The sequence below is a fragment of the Neomonachus schauinslandi genome, chromosome 9, assembly GCF_002201575.2.
Source record: "Neomonachus schauinslandi chromosome 9, ASM220157v2, whole genome shotgun sequence".
Classification (NCBI taxonomy): domain Eukaryota; kingdom Metazoa; phylum Chordata; class Mammalia; order Carnivora; family Phocidae; genus Neomonachus; species Neomonachus schauinslandi.
The window spans coordinates 50,627,996-50,644,209 of NC_058411.1; the positions used below are offsets into that span (position 1 = coordinate 50,627,996).

At 34.9% G+C, this 16,214-nt stretch overlaps 1 protein-coding gene across 1 annotated transcript in view; it reads left to right on the plus strand.

The window, feature by feature from the left end:
* MDGA2 (MAM domain containing glycosylphosphatidylinositol anchor 2) overlaps positions 1-15,371 on the plus strand; it is an 802,844-nt gene extending 787,473 nt beyond the window's left edge. Inside the window, exons 16-17 of the mRNA XM_021701373.2 lie at positions 12,095-12,200; positions 15,060-15,371. Coding sequence (XP_021557048.2) covers positions 12,095-12,200; positions 15,060-15,148 — 195 coding nt within the window. The 3' untranslated portion in view covers positions 15,149-15,371. The remainder of the gene's footprint in view (positions 1-12,094; positions 12,201-15,059) is intronic.
* The last annotated feature ends 843 nt before the right edge of the window (positions 15,372-16,214 follow it).

Consider the following 16,214-nt stretch of genomic DNA (forward strand, 5'->3'; position numbering starts at 1 on the left):
GGAATTTTACATGCTTTAGCAAAATATGTCTCTTTGAGGTAATGTCATTTTAATAACTTATCACTTTGATGAGCAAAGAGAATTTTGAAGAAGCTATTTTTCTTTGTTTTGATATAGAAGAGTAAGGCTAAATTGAATTAAGAAAGCTGCAAATATATAACAGAAATTTTAATGACTATAAAAATGGCCACTATGGCTTGAGACAATATTTCATGAAACTATTTCAGCGGAGAAAATAATGTAGTTTTAGTGAAGTATGTGTATTTTATGTACTCAGGTTGGGTATTTTTTTTCTACCAGTGATTTCTTCAATGTACTTCAAGATATATTTTTGTTTCCTATGTGACTGCCTCACCGACACAAAATTATTAAGTCAAATATATATACACTAGGTACTTAAAAAAATAGTTATATTACTGTTTTCTTTAGGATACTCCTTTATTGCCATAGACATCAATTTAATAATTGAGCACTTTCAAGACAATCACTTATTATCATAGTAACAGTTCAATAAATATTTTTGAGCTACTCTTGTGTGCCAGAAACATTGTTAGGTTGAAGATCTAAAAATGATTGTCTACCTCATCTTGGTAGAAATATACATGTAAACACTTACATCGCATACTGTAAAAATTGCAGTAATAGAGGTATGCACAAGGTTCTGTGATAACGCCCAACCAACTAGAAGAGTATGGAACAAAGTCAAGAAAAACTTATTGTATGAGGTGAAACCTGAACCAAGGAGAGGGATTGCAAAGTAGAGAAAGAGCTAACATTAATATTGAAGCAGAGTTTAGAGTGAACAAAGACATCGACATCATATGCCATAGGATTTGCCTGAGAAACAGAAAAACTTTTATCTACAATTTGGTACATAAAGAGAAATCAGACTGGTGTGAACTAAGGTTAAGGAACATATGGTGCTTGGGTAACAGGGGGGTCACTGGAAGATTTTCTCTGGGGATGATGCGGTACAGCGGTCACGTTGCTGGCTCAAAGAGGTAAACCTGGATTGGCAAACCAGTTAGGGCTCGTAAAGTTCACATAAAAGATGTTGAAGGGACAAACTAGGGAAGTGGTATAAAGAAAAAAGGATGATTTCAAGATATACTTAGGTGTGAAAGCTAGCAGAACATTTTTTTTTTTTTATGTTGGGAATTTGGGAAGCGTCCATAAATGACTAACAAGTTTCTAACTAGGGAGTCTTGGGTAATGCTTGTGCTACACATTACCTTAAATAACAAAAAGAGACAAGTTTCAGGGATGAATATGGTTACTTTTATTTTGGACATGTTAATAAAATGCCTATGGAGTATCCTTTTTAAAACGTGCAGGTTGTTGTATATGTTGATCTGAAACTTTGGGGACATGCACATTCATGAGTCATCAGATTTTATGTCCTACCTAGAAATGTGGGAGTGGTTGATATTTCCAAGGGAAAGTGTACATATGTGAACAGTGATTAAATGATGGAATCATGCAGAACACTAACCAATAATATGAACTGTGGGAAAAGAGCTCAGTCCTAAGTAGTATTTTTTAATATGTTTTAGAGTTAAAAGGAAGGAGATTCAGGAAAGTTTGGTGCCCACAGAATTTAAAAACAGTGATACTCAAATAGGAAAGCAAGTTGAGTCCAGTGGGCTGGTCATTACAGAGAACGTCCACTCTTGAGAAATTTGCATAAGGTAGTAAGGAAATTAGGAAAATCAGCATCTGAACTAAAATTATTCACTACACCGCACCTGGGTGGCTCAGTAGGTTAAGCATCTGCCTTCAGTTCAGGTCATGATCCCAGAGTCCTGGGATCGAGCCCCAGCTCGCGCTCCCCGTTCAGCCGTGAGTCTACTTCTCCCTCTGCTCCTCTCCCACTGCTCATGCTCTTTCTCTCTCTCTCGCACTCTCTCAAATAAATAAATAAAATCTTAAAAAAATTATTCACTACTCAGAATTAATAGAATGACCTACAAGCAGATATTAAATTGTTATATTTATGCAAATAGTTTTTATTCTATAATTTTTCCCATTAGAAAATATATGAATTTTGTTTTATTTTGTTTGTTTTGTCCTTGCAAGGGAATGTTTCTTCATTCAGGATGTCACAGCAGAGAGAATCCAGAAGGGAATGTGCCCCTAGATATAAGCAATGAGGGGGTTTCATAGAGGAAAGAAATGAGATGCACAGAGGGTCAGCTCCAAGTTTGAGATTGCAATCTTATAGAAAGGAATTGCTTTTCTTTGTGATTTGGCCCATCTTACTCCATTGTGTCTTGTTACCAAAATTGTTGATTTAAAGAAGGGATTTCGGGACATGAATTAGTCTTTTACTACCAGGAAGGATGTGGTCAGTGTAAATTCAGAGTAGAACATATTTACAACTACAAATGACAACAAATTTTCTGTAGCCTCAGAGACTTACATATTAAATTCACAAAAAAAGAGATTTATAAGAATGTTTAAAGCAGATGTTCAATGGTGTTTAAATGAATAAAGCTTTTTTCACAACAGTCCAAACCTTGGAGAACTCTCTTCACTATAATCTTCCCCTCATTCCAACTGAGAAATCAGACTGGGTTTGCATAGTTGGTGCTCAAAGCAGTTATCATTTCTAGTGCTTTTTGTTCCTTTTTGTATATGCATATTTCCATCTGGTATCAATTTTATTTTGCCTGAAGGACTTCTTTTAACATTTATTGTAGTGTGGGTCTGCTAAACATGAATTCTTTTCACCTTTTGTACTTCTGAAAAAGTCTATTTCACCTTCATTTTTTGAAAGCTATTTCCTCCAACTGTAGTATTCTAGTTTTTCCTTTAGGAACTTTAAAGATGTTTGCTGTCCTTTTGTTTGCATTGTTTCTAAGGATAAATCTGCTGAAACTCCTATTTATCCTTCTATATGTAATGTGAACTGTTGCTTTTAAGATTTTCTCTTTGGAATGAGATCTTGCCATTTGCAACGACGTGGATGGAACTGGAGGGTATTATGTTGAGTGAAATAAGTCAAACAGAGAAAGACATGTATCATATGATCTCACTGATATGAGGAATTCTTAATTGCAGGAAACAAACTGAGGGTTGCTGGAGTGGGGGGTGGGGTGGGAGGGATGGGGTGACTGGGTGATAGACACTGGGGAGGGGATGTGCTCTGGTAAGCGCTGTGAATTGTGCAAGACTGTTGAATCTCAGATCTGTACCTCTGAAACAAATAATGCAATATATGTTAAGAAAAAAAAAAAAGAAGAAGAAGAAGGTAGCGGGAGGGGAAGAATGAAGCGGGGGAAATCAGAGGGGTAGACGAACCATGAGAGACGATGGACTCTGAAAAACAAACAGGGTTCTAGAGGGGAGGGGGGTGGGAGGATGGGTTAGCCTGGTGGTGGGTATTGAGGAGGGCACATTCTGCATGGAGCACTGGGTGTTATGCACAAACAATGAATCATGGAGCACTTCATCTAAAACTAATGATGTAATGTATGGGGATTAACATAAGAATAAAAAAAAAAACATTTGATGATTCCACACCAATTGCTCCATAAAAAAAAAAAAAAAAGATTTTCTCTTTGTCACTGGTTTTGAGCAATTTAATTGTGACATGCTTTTATGTCGTTTTCTTCATTTTTCATGTCTTGTGGTTCATTGATCTTGGATCTGTGAGTTTATAGTTTCTATAAAATTTAAGCATTGTCTGGCTAATGTTTCTTCAAATATTTTCATTTCTCCTCCTCTCCTTTAAAGACTCCAGTCCAACACCTTATGTATGTATATAAGACTCCTTATTTATGTGCAAATATATAAGGTGTTACACAGCTTTTTTAGAGTTTTTTATTTATTTTTATTTGTGTTTCATTTTGTAATAGTTTCTATTCTGTCTTCACATTCACTAATCATTTCTTCCACAATGTCTAATCTGCCTTCAGTCATATTCAGTGTAATTTGTATCTCAACCATTGTACTTTTCATCTCTGTAAGTTCAACTTGAGTCTTTGAAAAAATATTTTCCACATCTCTAGTTAATGTTTTGAATATATGAAACCCAGTTATCATAGGTGTTTTAATGTCATTGTCTGCTAATGCTAACATCTATGTCAGTTCTTGGTTGGTTTTGACTGGTTTTTTTCTCCTCATTACACGTCATTTTTCTGCTTCTCTCTATGTCTGGTAATCTGATTGGGTGTCAGACATTTGGAATTTTACTTTGATAGCTAAAATTCTTAGACAAATACAAAATTTGTTGGATATTTTTATATTTCTATAAATATTCTTGAGCTTGTTTGGGATGTAGTTATTTGGAGAGAGTTTAACCCTTTTTTGGTCTTGCTTTTAAGCTTAACGGAGAGACCAAAGCAGTGTTTCATATAGGGCTAATTATTTCTCACTTCCAAGGCAAGAGTTTTCTGAGTACTCTGTCCAATGCTCCATGAATTATGAGGTTTTCCAAGTCTTGTGTGATCTGGGTACTGTGACCTTCAGTTCATCTCTCTGGTTCTTTCCCAATTCTTGTGCAGTAACTACTGTACATTCATGTCCTGATTAGTGCATTGCTAAATACACTAGGGAGACTCTCTGCAGATCTCTGCAACTCTGTCTTCGCTTATATTCTACACTGCACACTCTAGCTGCTTTGGAGTCCTTAAACTCTACTCCACTCCATCTCCTCAACTGAGATTTTCTACCAGGCTCTATCTTTCTTCTGCTTGCACCATAGTCTATCAGTTCTGTATAGGGCAGTCATAGGATTCACTTTGTCTGATTCTTATCACTCATTAATCATTGTTCTTCATTACCTGATGTTTATTGTTTCATATATTTTGTCCAGTTATTTGTTGTTTCAGATGGGAGAATAGATCTGCTTCCTGTTCAATCTATCTTGGCTGGAAGCAAATCGAAGAGTAGCAGTTTTGTGTTTGTTTTTTAAAGAGTAGCAGTTTTTAATGAAGCATTGCTAAGCTATTTAAATTACCAGTCAAAAATAAGATAAATAAAATAATATTTTTACTTTGGATTTCTACGTTCTTTTATTCTTTGACATATTTCTAGGTCTGTTGGCTAAAGACTCTATTATTCCATAAGTCTTGATTTTTGAAGGAAACATGAAGCACAACTACATCAGCCTATCCCATATTTTGCTTTTATTTTGTTTTGGTTTTGAGATTTTTGTTGTTTTGAACTTTTTTCTGACAAAGCATTTTTTACTCAAAAATCATTTGTAAACTGTCGAGTTTTTCAAAAATACTTGCTTTGGTATGTGATGCCTACAAGGAAAGCATATTAAAAACTGTTCAGAATATATTAGCATATAAATTAGGTTCTGAGAAGTTTTATTATTACTCAAATGTAGCTTTGTGGCATCGTAGAATGTCTTTAATTCAAGTGGAAAGGATATCTCCTACCTCTTGGAATTTTAAATGAGATATAAGTGATTTTGAGCCTCTGCTGCACTGACATTTAGGTTGTTTTATTTGTTTGGAGTTGCATGCGTTTAAATTATTTTGATTTATAAACCCTTTAAAACACAACCACTAGCAAAGTCCTTTGTTTGAGTGTGTCCAATTAGTTTGCTTAGCTGAAAATAAAATTGGGTAGTACTTCTCAGGGTAAATAGAAGTTTTATCCTACTGAAATTCCCTTTGGGTCTCTTCGTCAAGAATTAATTTAGCATGATCAGTGCCTGTGATGAAAATATATTTTGCGGGATTTGGAAGGATTACAGCAAAATTTCCAAAAAAGTAAAATTGATATAGTGTTATCTTAGAATGTCACTTATGATTTATATCTTACACCAAGAAAAATATTTAACCATCCTTTTTAACTTTTCTTTTTTTTTTTTTTAAAGATTTTATTTATTTATTTGAGAGAGAGCATGAGTTGTGGGCAGAGGCAGAGGGAGAGGGTGAGGGAGAAGCAGACTCCCCTTTGAGCAGGGAGCCTGATGCGGGGCTTGATCCCAGGACCCTGGGACCATGACCTGAGCCGAAGGTAGACACTTAAACGACTGAACCACCCAGGCGCCCCACTTTATTTCTTTTTGTAGTATACTCCAAATGCTTTCCAGGGGGAAAATATAGAGACATTCTGAGACATAAAATACAGTCTTTGTGTTTTCTTTGTTATAGGTGAAAGGAATTTTGGAAATCTTCTACACTTAGGTCCTCATTTAAAGATTTCAAAATGATTTTGAAATGGTTTATCTTAAATCACATAAATCCTGAACATTAAATAGGGATTGGAAAGATTTTAGTTCTCTTATTACATCATGCTGCCCTCATGCTTATCTCTCTAATAATAATCTGGAATATACTGTCCACCTTACTAGATATCACATGATCATGTAGATATATATCTGGCATTCTAAGCCAAGTTCCAAGGCCATTATATAGACATGGCAGTGGCTCCTGAAGTAGCCATTCGAAACATTTTCCAATGTTAATAGCTATTTTCAACCTTATTTGTATCCTGAGTTTTTTCCAAGTGAGGTACTCTGTCAGTTTTCAAACCGCATCATTAGACTTTGTGCTTGCCTTAGCAGTAATAATCAGAAGCGATATATCTCTTGTCTTGAAGAAAACATGCTGTGAACATTTGCAGAAGGCCTCATTAACATCGAAGTCACGTCATCGAAGTGCATTGTATTCTTTGACACCCCCGTCTACTTTTACTCATTAGTGTTGCATGGAGCTCTTCCTTCCTGAGAAATTATATTGGAACACAGGCTTTAATAGCATCATCTATAGCTCTATCTCTAAATTGACATCTATATCTATAAGCTTTAAAGCCCTATCATATGTATAAGAAATTGTCAATCAATGGATTAAACTAATTTTCTGTAGTGTCATTGTAATAACACAAGTGCACATACATTTTATTAACTTCCCATTTAAATATACCCACCAAGAGTTAATTTTCTGATCATGCTGTATTTCCTGCATATTAAGTTTGCTGAATTGCGTGACCATGCTGTGAAAACATATACAATTTTAAATTTGTCATTTCAGTTAAGGGAAACCATTTTAAATAATACCAGTGTGATTGTGTGTAAAGAACAGGTTTTGCATAAATTGAGCCCCCCCCCCTTTTAGGAAATCTAAACTTTAACATTTTCTCCTCAAGTATCTAGATGCCATTAATTTCTTCTTCATGGCAATTAAATGAGATGCATTTCAGAAGTACTAAAGAGGAAAGGAACATAGTTTTATCACTTAATGTAACAGTAATCAGAATCATGATGGTATTTCATAAAAATATGACAAAATTTAACCTATTAAACTAGAGAGCATTTCTTTTCTAAGTGAATAAAATTCAGATTTTTTTTTCATTGCATACAGACTACAGCTTCCAAGTTGAGATACATCATAATGAACTGTTATAGTTTCTCCTTTTGATGACTGAGAAAAAGATGTTTGTCACCAAGAATTTATTTTTATAAACACTTGAAAGTTTGGCCAAGGTACACTGTTTAAATTGAATATGTATGCATTTTATTTCTATTATCTACTTCACAATCAAAAAAATATAAAGGAAAAAGTATCCCTCTAGGTCTTAGTCTAGAAGCCACTTATGAGAGTATTAGAATCTATAAAATACTGTTATAATAATTCAAAGATATAGTTGGAGTTGAAGTTCAGAACATAAAAAGAACAATGCAATAAATATCTCTTTGTGAGAGTCAGTAGGAGTTAAAAAAAATCTGTATCTTCGTAAGAGCAAAACTGCTATGGAAATTAAAAGGAAACAAACAAACATCCTACACAGGATCTTTTTTCTTCCTGTCCAAACAGGACCCTGAGGAGGACTACAATATTTCTCTGGCCTATTGGATTGGAGTCCCTATCATCACAAAATTACAAATAAATATTAAAAACACTAATTACACAACTGCCCCAAGAGACTAATTGTCAGCAATTATTTTTATTATCCTACTAGTAACTACTATAATCCTGATTTATTTCCACACACGATATATAAAACACCTGCTATGCTTATACAGAAAGTAATTCAGTTGCTTTAACTCATTCAGGATCCACAAGGGATGAAGTATTTATATAAGTATATTTATATAAGTATTAATATAAGAGAACGTTCTAGATTTAGGCAGTCCTCTGGACACCTGAAAATTTGACTTCCGTTGATTTGTATTTTTGTTGTTCCGCCAGCTACACACTTAGAGTCAACATATTGCAGGGAGGCAGCACTCACATTAAATTGCATCAATCAGTCTACTCTGACACTTACCACAGAAGGCTCCCAGTCCCACCACAAAAGAAGTGTGGCAGCATCCTTCACAACCTCTCTGCTTCAGGACTCTGTCTTTAGCACCGACCCAGGTCCAACCTTGGGTTTAAGCACAAGCCTATGTACCTGCACCAGGAGGCAGAAGGAAGGGAGGATAAAGGAAGTTAATGGGAAAAGTAGAAGTAATTAATACTTTAAAGTCAGTGAAAGAAATTCTGAAGTGCTTTGAGCAATGACAGCATCATTCCAGGACAAGCAGCTTCGAAAAGTTCAGAAATGATACCCGCAAAAAGTGAATCATGGAACACTACATCAAAAACTAATGATGTAATATATGGTGCTTAACATAACATAATAAAATAAAATTTAAAAAAAGAAATGATTCTGAGGATTTATACATTTTATTTTTTTATTATGTTATGTTAATCACCATACATTACATCATTAGTTTTTGATGTAGTGTTCCATGATTCATTGAGGATTTATACATTTTAGTTTTCTTTTTTAAAATAGTCCCAACTTTTGGGCGCCTGGGTGGCTCAGATGGTTAAGCGTCTGCCTTTGGCTCAGGTCATGATCTCAGGGTCCTGGGATCGAGTCCTGCATCGGGCTCCCTGCTCCTTGGGAGCCTGCTTCTCCCTCTGCCTCTCTCTCTCTCTCTCTCTGTCTCTCATGAATAAATAAATAAAATTTAAAAAAATATATTAAAATAGTCCCAACTTTTTTATATTGATACCTACCTCGAGGTGACTAGAACTTGCTGAGTGAGAATAATTGTGTGCTTTAAATAAAAAAAAAAATACTTGGATGGATAATTTTATCACCTATTCACCTCTACATACCTCAGATGGAAAATCCATGTACTCCTAAACCTATTTCTCCAGCATCCTTCCCTATGAAAAGATTATGACCTCAGCTTCATCTGTTTGAATTTCAAGTGTAAGCAGGTGCAGAACATTCTAATCTACCCTTATCAGTCTTCTCACCAACACCTCACTTTCCACACAAAGTCCCCTTCTTTGCCGTGGCTGCATTGCACACCCCTTACTGCAGTCTACAAGCAAGGCTTACAACCTTTCCCTTCCCACACCATCTTTTAAAATTAAAACTCTTGGTGACTGAGGAGGTTTTCTCTTTATGAAACCAAATTTTCCTAATACATTCCTATTCCTGCTTCAGTCCAGAATTAAAACCTGACTGGGAGGAAGAAATCTATACTTTATTCCATTTGATCCTTTATAATACCCACAAAAAAGAAAGAACTGAGATGACAGCACTCCACTTTTATTCAACTAAGTATTAGCCATGGGGCCAAAGTGGAGCATGTTGGATTTTATGGAATAAGACTCATGTCATCATGAATCCGTGAGTTCTGACTTTCTCCAAGATAACACTCCATTCATGTTGTTATCTTCAGGAGAGAAGACTCAGCATCACATGACTGAAACTAAGAAGGGGGTGGGAATAACCATTGATTTACTCTAACATTGATTCTCCATCAGGTAAGCAGCACATATCAAAACAAGAAAAAATACCCAATGACTTAAAAAACCCATGGTTAGGAAAAAGGCAATAGTGCTGATAGGGGCAATTTATGGTGACCTTAAAGAGCCATGTGTTCTTAAAAAGTGTGTATATTAATGTTTTAAAATGAATTCATCTTGGGACACCTGGGTGGCTCAGTTGGTTAAGTGTCTGACTTGATCTCAGCTCAGGTCTCAATCTCAGGGTCGTGAGTTTGAGCCCCCGTGTGGGACTCCCCGTTGGGCAAGGAGCCTACTTAAAAATAGTAAAATAAAAAAATAAAATGCATTCATCTCAGCCTTGTTCAGAATAGCCAAAAACAATTTTAATGTCTAACAATATCAATAGGGCACTGGTTAAATAAATTATGTGATATCCTTAATGTGGAATATTCCACAGTCATTAAAATGACTTCCGCTTTTCTGATTTCAGTGCTCTTGGATTTTTATACCATTGATTTGGGGTTTTTTAATTCTCACTTTGAGGACCTTGTGATTTAAAAAGTCCTCTGAGGATTTTTTAGCCACTTTCCAGATAACTTTCAAAACACCACCTTAAGTTAAATGCAAGTCATTATTTCCAGGCAGCCAAAGTAGTGTTTCACTGCTGATTCTGTCTGAGGACTGAGAATCCATATACCACCAACTTGATTCTATACCATATTTTAATTCTGGTCTGCCATTTTGTTTTGGCTTCAGTGATACATGACATTTTGGATGTTTTTCAAAGAAATAGCTTTGGACAATCTTTATGAACTTATTTATCTCAACATAGATAAGCAGGAAACCCTTTCGACACAAGTTAAATATAATAATAAAAATTTCTCCAAACCTTTTTCTCCTATCAAATCATGAAAATTATTCTTACTTGTATGAACTATATTCATGTGGAAAAAAGGGACTCAATACAAAAGCTTATAACTAATGCTTCTGCTTATCACTTAGAGATTCCAATTGATAAAATTATGATAGTAAAACAGATAACAACAGATCAACTTCTCAAAGGTAGCCTAAGTTTTCTGAAAATCATCACAAAATTGCCTTTAAAAATGAGCCATATCAAGATACTTTCAAAGACAAAAAACAAAACCAAAAATTTTGGCATTGATAAAAATAGACTTTCCCTCTAATTTGTTGCAATGAAATAAGGGTAGAAATTGTATAAAAATGCACACATTAGCTTGATGTTGAAACACTTCTTCATTAAGCATATTTTTCCTTGGAAAGACCAAACTAGATATTTCATTTTGGCAGGTAGAAATGTTTGTGAATATAATCACTAAAGGCATAGGGTGCCTTTTCATATTAAAAGGATTAAAAGGTTTTGCTAAAAACAATTGTGGGGTTATAGAGAAAATTTTAAAACAGCCTTATTTCTATAAAAATGAAATAATAAAAATTTGCTAATTGTCATTGTAATCAGAATTTAGTAATAAAAGGAGACTGATTTCATTCATCTGTTCTTTCAACTTCCATGTATTAAACCTCAGTGTTAATCACTGTTGAAATTCAAAGGTCTGCCCTTAAACACTCAACATAAGTAAACCCATAAATATCTTCCGGTTTTTAAAAATAGAATGTCAAAAGTGAAATCATGGAGGTATATCATAACGTATGGGAATATGAGAAACTTATTCACATTTTTGCAAGAGAGAGAATAAATTTCATAGAGATGGTAATCCCTCATTCTGGACTTCAATAAACATAATGTAGTTATAAAGAACACAGAACTGATTCATTCCAGAAAATATTTCTAGAAAACCAGTGTTACGTATTTGGATAAAATTGGAGGGCATCTATTTCAGAGAAGTACTGTTTAAATAAAAATTTTTCCTTACCCCTGAAAATAGAAAGTGCCAGGGTTTGTAGTAGTAGTAGTTTTTATCGTATTAATCAGTTTAGTTTTATATTAAAATCAACACAGAGCTTTTGATGTGAAAAACTAATAGTAAGCAAGGAAGATCCTGTTACTGGTTTTAAGAACATTTATGTTTTTTTGTAAGTAACAATTTTGAAGATGTTGATAATAGATGTCAGAACTGCTGTCAATTTTGAGCTTGGCGTCTCAATTTCTCAATAAGAATCCATCTACAGGGGCGCCTGGGTGGCTCAGTCCTTAAGCGTCTGCCTTCGGCTCAGGTCATGATCCCAGGGTCCTGGGATCGGGCCCCACATCAGGCTCCCTGCTCCACGGGAAGCCTGTTCTCCCTCTCCCTCTGCCCCTGCTTGTGTTCCCTCTCTCGCTGTGTCTCTGTCAAATAAATAAAATCTTTAAAAAAAAAAAAAGAATCCATCTACAAATCAAAGGTCTACATTTAGGTTTGTTTCATTCATATTTGTAGCTCATTTTTGAAGGTATTCGAGGTCCTGGCATAGAAGGTGACATTGCCATTGATGATGTATCGATTGCAGAAGGAGAATGTGCAAAACAAGACCTAACGACTAAGAGTAAGTGTCTATTCTTGGATTGATTTGATGTGATGTTAAAGTAACATAATAACTATTAAACCAAAATGGTCTAATTTTTTAAACTCAGTTATTTTTAGTTTGTAAATTTAGAAATTCCTTATATGGGAGACCCTAAAATTTTGAAGATATTTTTAAAACAAAGTATTAAATCTGATGGTACGCATATTTGACCTAAGATAAGACAAAAGTAATTTTGGTTTAGTTCTATGTAAGGCAAGCCCACTTTGATTTTTAATTAAGATTTTAAAAAGTATTTAATTTATATTATTAATTTCAGGGGAATTTTTTTTTACTTTTATTAAAATATTTGGCTGACTTATATACTCAGCACATCTTTAGATAACCATAGCTGTTTTTATCCCCTTCTCCCCCATTTATGAATATATTTTCTAGGTCTAACTTTTGCAAGCCATTTTAATAGATTCACTATTGTGAAGAGCCTAACTATGTTCAATAAGTAATAAATCAGCCCATTTGTATTCTAGTATAATTCATCTATGTGCATCACAAACTTGTTTAGTAATTTGGTTTCATTTTTTACTCTGGTTTGAATATTATAGTTTAATGATATCTTCAAATTTTATTTTGTCACCACAAAAATGTTTTGAATAAGAGCTATAAATTAAAAATTATAAATAATGCAAAAAACATCAGAATTATGTGTTGAGCTGCTTCTTAAAATCTTCATCTCCATATTATCTATGTGAAGTTGAGAAAACTAAAATCACGTCTTTTAAAAATTCCTCCACTTCAGGTATTTTCATGGGCCCTTCTGGAGTCTTTAATTTTGTGGTTATATAAAGGGGTATCGATCAAGCTAAATTTACACAAAAAACTCATCAATTATTTAGTACATATAAAAGGAACATGAAAATCCATTTTGTTAAGTCTAGAGCAAATGAGAGTCTTTGTTGACTGAGTATATTTAGTGAGAAATTATATTAGTCTAGATGTTGAAAGTTAAATTTCTGCAACTACCTAGTGATTGCTCATAGGAACTGAGCTGACTCCATTTTTAAGCATTGTAAAAAGACAAAAACTAAGATTGTGTATAACAATGAGCCACTTTGCTCATAGTTTTCACCTTCTTGTCATTATACTTAGCATTTCAAGTAACAAATTTAGTAAAAATTTCTCCCTGTGTCTGGCTAATTTTGCTTTAAAAAAACCAGTAGCAGTATCAAAATGAAGTAGATTTGTCAAATGCACAGAAAAGCATGCATTCTCCTTAGAGGAGGAGAATGGGATTTCTTTCGAATTTCCTAACATAAATCAGTCACAGTAACAGTCTAGTAACTGAAGGTAGTTACCATCTTACATAGAAATCTTACATTTAGATAATTTGATCACTGAAAACTATTACAAATTAAATTCAAAAAATTGAATTAAACTTTCCAAATGAGGAAAGCAAGAGAGAACATTCTCCCTCATGGAGAAAACAGAAGTGGTGAAAGAGTAGCAACAGGGAAATGATGATGAAAACCCCAAAGGACTTTATTGTTACATAATAGAACACTTTTTTTTTTTTTTAAGATTTTATTTGCGAGAGAGACAATGAGAGACAGAGAGACAGAGAGCATGAGAGGGAGGACGGTCAGAGGGAGAAGGAGACTCCCTGCCGAGCAGGGAGCCTGATGTGGGACTCCATCCCAGGACTCCAGGATCATGACCTGAGCCAAAGGCAGTTGCTTAACCAACTGAGCCACCCAGGCGCCCAACAGAACACTTTCAAAATCGGGTTTCTTCTCTTCTAAAGTCAGAGAAATGTGTGGCTGTTTTAAATAAGATATATCTGTACATATTGGAGGTATTTTTATTCAGCCTCTGTAACAGAGGAAACAGCCCTATTGAACAAAAACATTTTCTTTGGTATGAGAAAGTATTCTGTTACATCTGTATCTATTAACTAGCATTTACTAAGCTCATTTTGACCGTGTTTGGTGAATATTAAATTAATGTTAATTTCTAAGTACAAACTAGCTTGGCAGCCAAAAGCCTCCTCCTAACTGCTCAGGTTCCCAACCCTTCTCAGGCAGTAAATGGTACTATGGCCCATACTATCAAAAGCTGAGGTTGTCTGTTGTCTCCAAAACCCAGCTCTCTCCTAGGTAAGAGCCATTTTGTAACTTACACCAGGTGAATGAATTACCCAGCTTGCCCATGTTAGCCCTTCTGGACAAGGCATACATTCTAGGTATCACTTGGACATGAAGCTCTACTTGAAACACCAATTATGGTAGGAATCTTAAGGCAGAATAGTGGGACAGATTTTTTAGTTAAAATGGACTTCATAATGCTTCTAAAACTCACACTGAATAGATAATTATTTATTCAGTGTATAGATACTGGACTGATCTAAGCACTGTTTGCGGTAGCTGATTTTTCTACCCATTACAACCCCTTCTTAGTTTTCATAAAAAGTAGTTTTTCTCTCACCCTTTAATCTTAATCATTTCTGGAAGCTTTGGGAAAAAACTGACCTCTTAGGATTAACAAGAATTTTCTGTGTGTACATACTTCCATGTGGCTAGTAGAACTCTGAGGTTGAACTCAGCCACAAACTCACACAAATACCTTCCAGACAAGTTCTCATAGCATATCATATCAACTTAAAATATTTCTATTTTTCTAACCACACATTTAAGTTATTTTCCTTTTCACATGTCTTGGAAATAGACTGATAATTAAAACAAACAAACAAACAAAAAAGTATTTTCCAAAAATGTTTTCCATATACTCTATTGTTTTATTAGTTCACCAAAGTTGTATTGGTAGCTACACGGAATATTTATTCTCTTTTTTTGTTTGTTTCTTGGCATTTATTTTCCTTGTCTTTAGATTCTGTTGATGGTGCTGTTGGAATTTTAGTACATCTATGGCTTTTTCCGGTCATCGTACTCATCTCTATCTTAAGTCCTCGAAGGTGACCTTATCCTGGCAGAGGCTATAAAAGATTCACCAGGCACCGGCATGAAGAAAGAGTCTTTGTAAATGGACATTGAAAAACAAACTACCAAAGATTCCTCCACTGACTACTGACTCAAAAATAAAATAATAAAAACGAATTTTTTAAAGCACTGGGGATAAAAAGACATAATGGAAGTATAACTTATTCCAAACTACATGTAAAAGATAATCTTGACCTGAGTAGAGAAGAGACCTTCAGGTGCTTTTGTGGCTAAAAAGATTTCAGCATCATCTGGTCATCTGGTTGAACTCTGGAAAAAAAAAAAAAAGCTATAGAAATCCTTGTCAAAGCACAAAGTCATGGCTGGTTTTGTTTCAAATGAATAGTTTGCTTGTTACCATGGAAACCTAATGGCCTGCCAACAAAAACCTCACTGTAAACAGGGTACGTGAAGAGCTGGCATTTATTTTCCTTTCAAGAAGGTTTTACGTAGAGAATTAAATAAATGTAGGCCCATTTACCTTTGGTTGTTACCCTTCCTTGAAAATAACCCGAACTCAGAATTATTTAAAGCATTCATGCTCCTCCCCACCTGTCCCCATCCCACCTTTATTGTTATTATTTTTTTTCCTCCCATGGCTAAACTAGATAACTGTATGCTGTCTCTTTTTGCATGCATTACTATCCAGGATGGTAAACCTGGGCTTACATATTACACAGGCTTATCGGAGTTTGCTTGCGGCCACTTGAACATCCAAACTAAGTCATCTGTTCCAATGAAGAAACCAAACCACCATCTTTTATAAATTGCCATGGAAACCAAGTGCCTTCAATGAAACAAGCCTGAATAATTTTCAACTCAGAAGCTTGCACTGCTAAGAGTGGTTTGTGTAAAACTATTTTATAAACAAACTACAGAGCCTAAGTGTGCAAATTACAGGCAAGACAACAAAAGCCGCTTCTGAAGAAGAAAGGACCGGAGCTGCTGAGTAAGCCCATGCAGACGAGCTATTTGTTGTTTGACCTCCTAGACAGCCATGGCCTTTCGGCTTATTGTCCATTAGAAAATAACTTCCATTGAGACC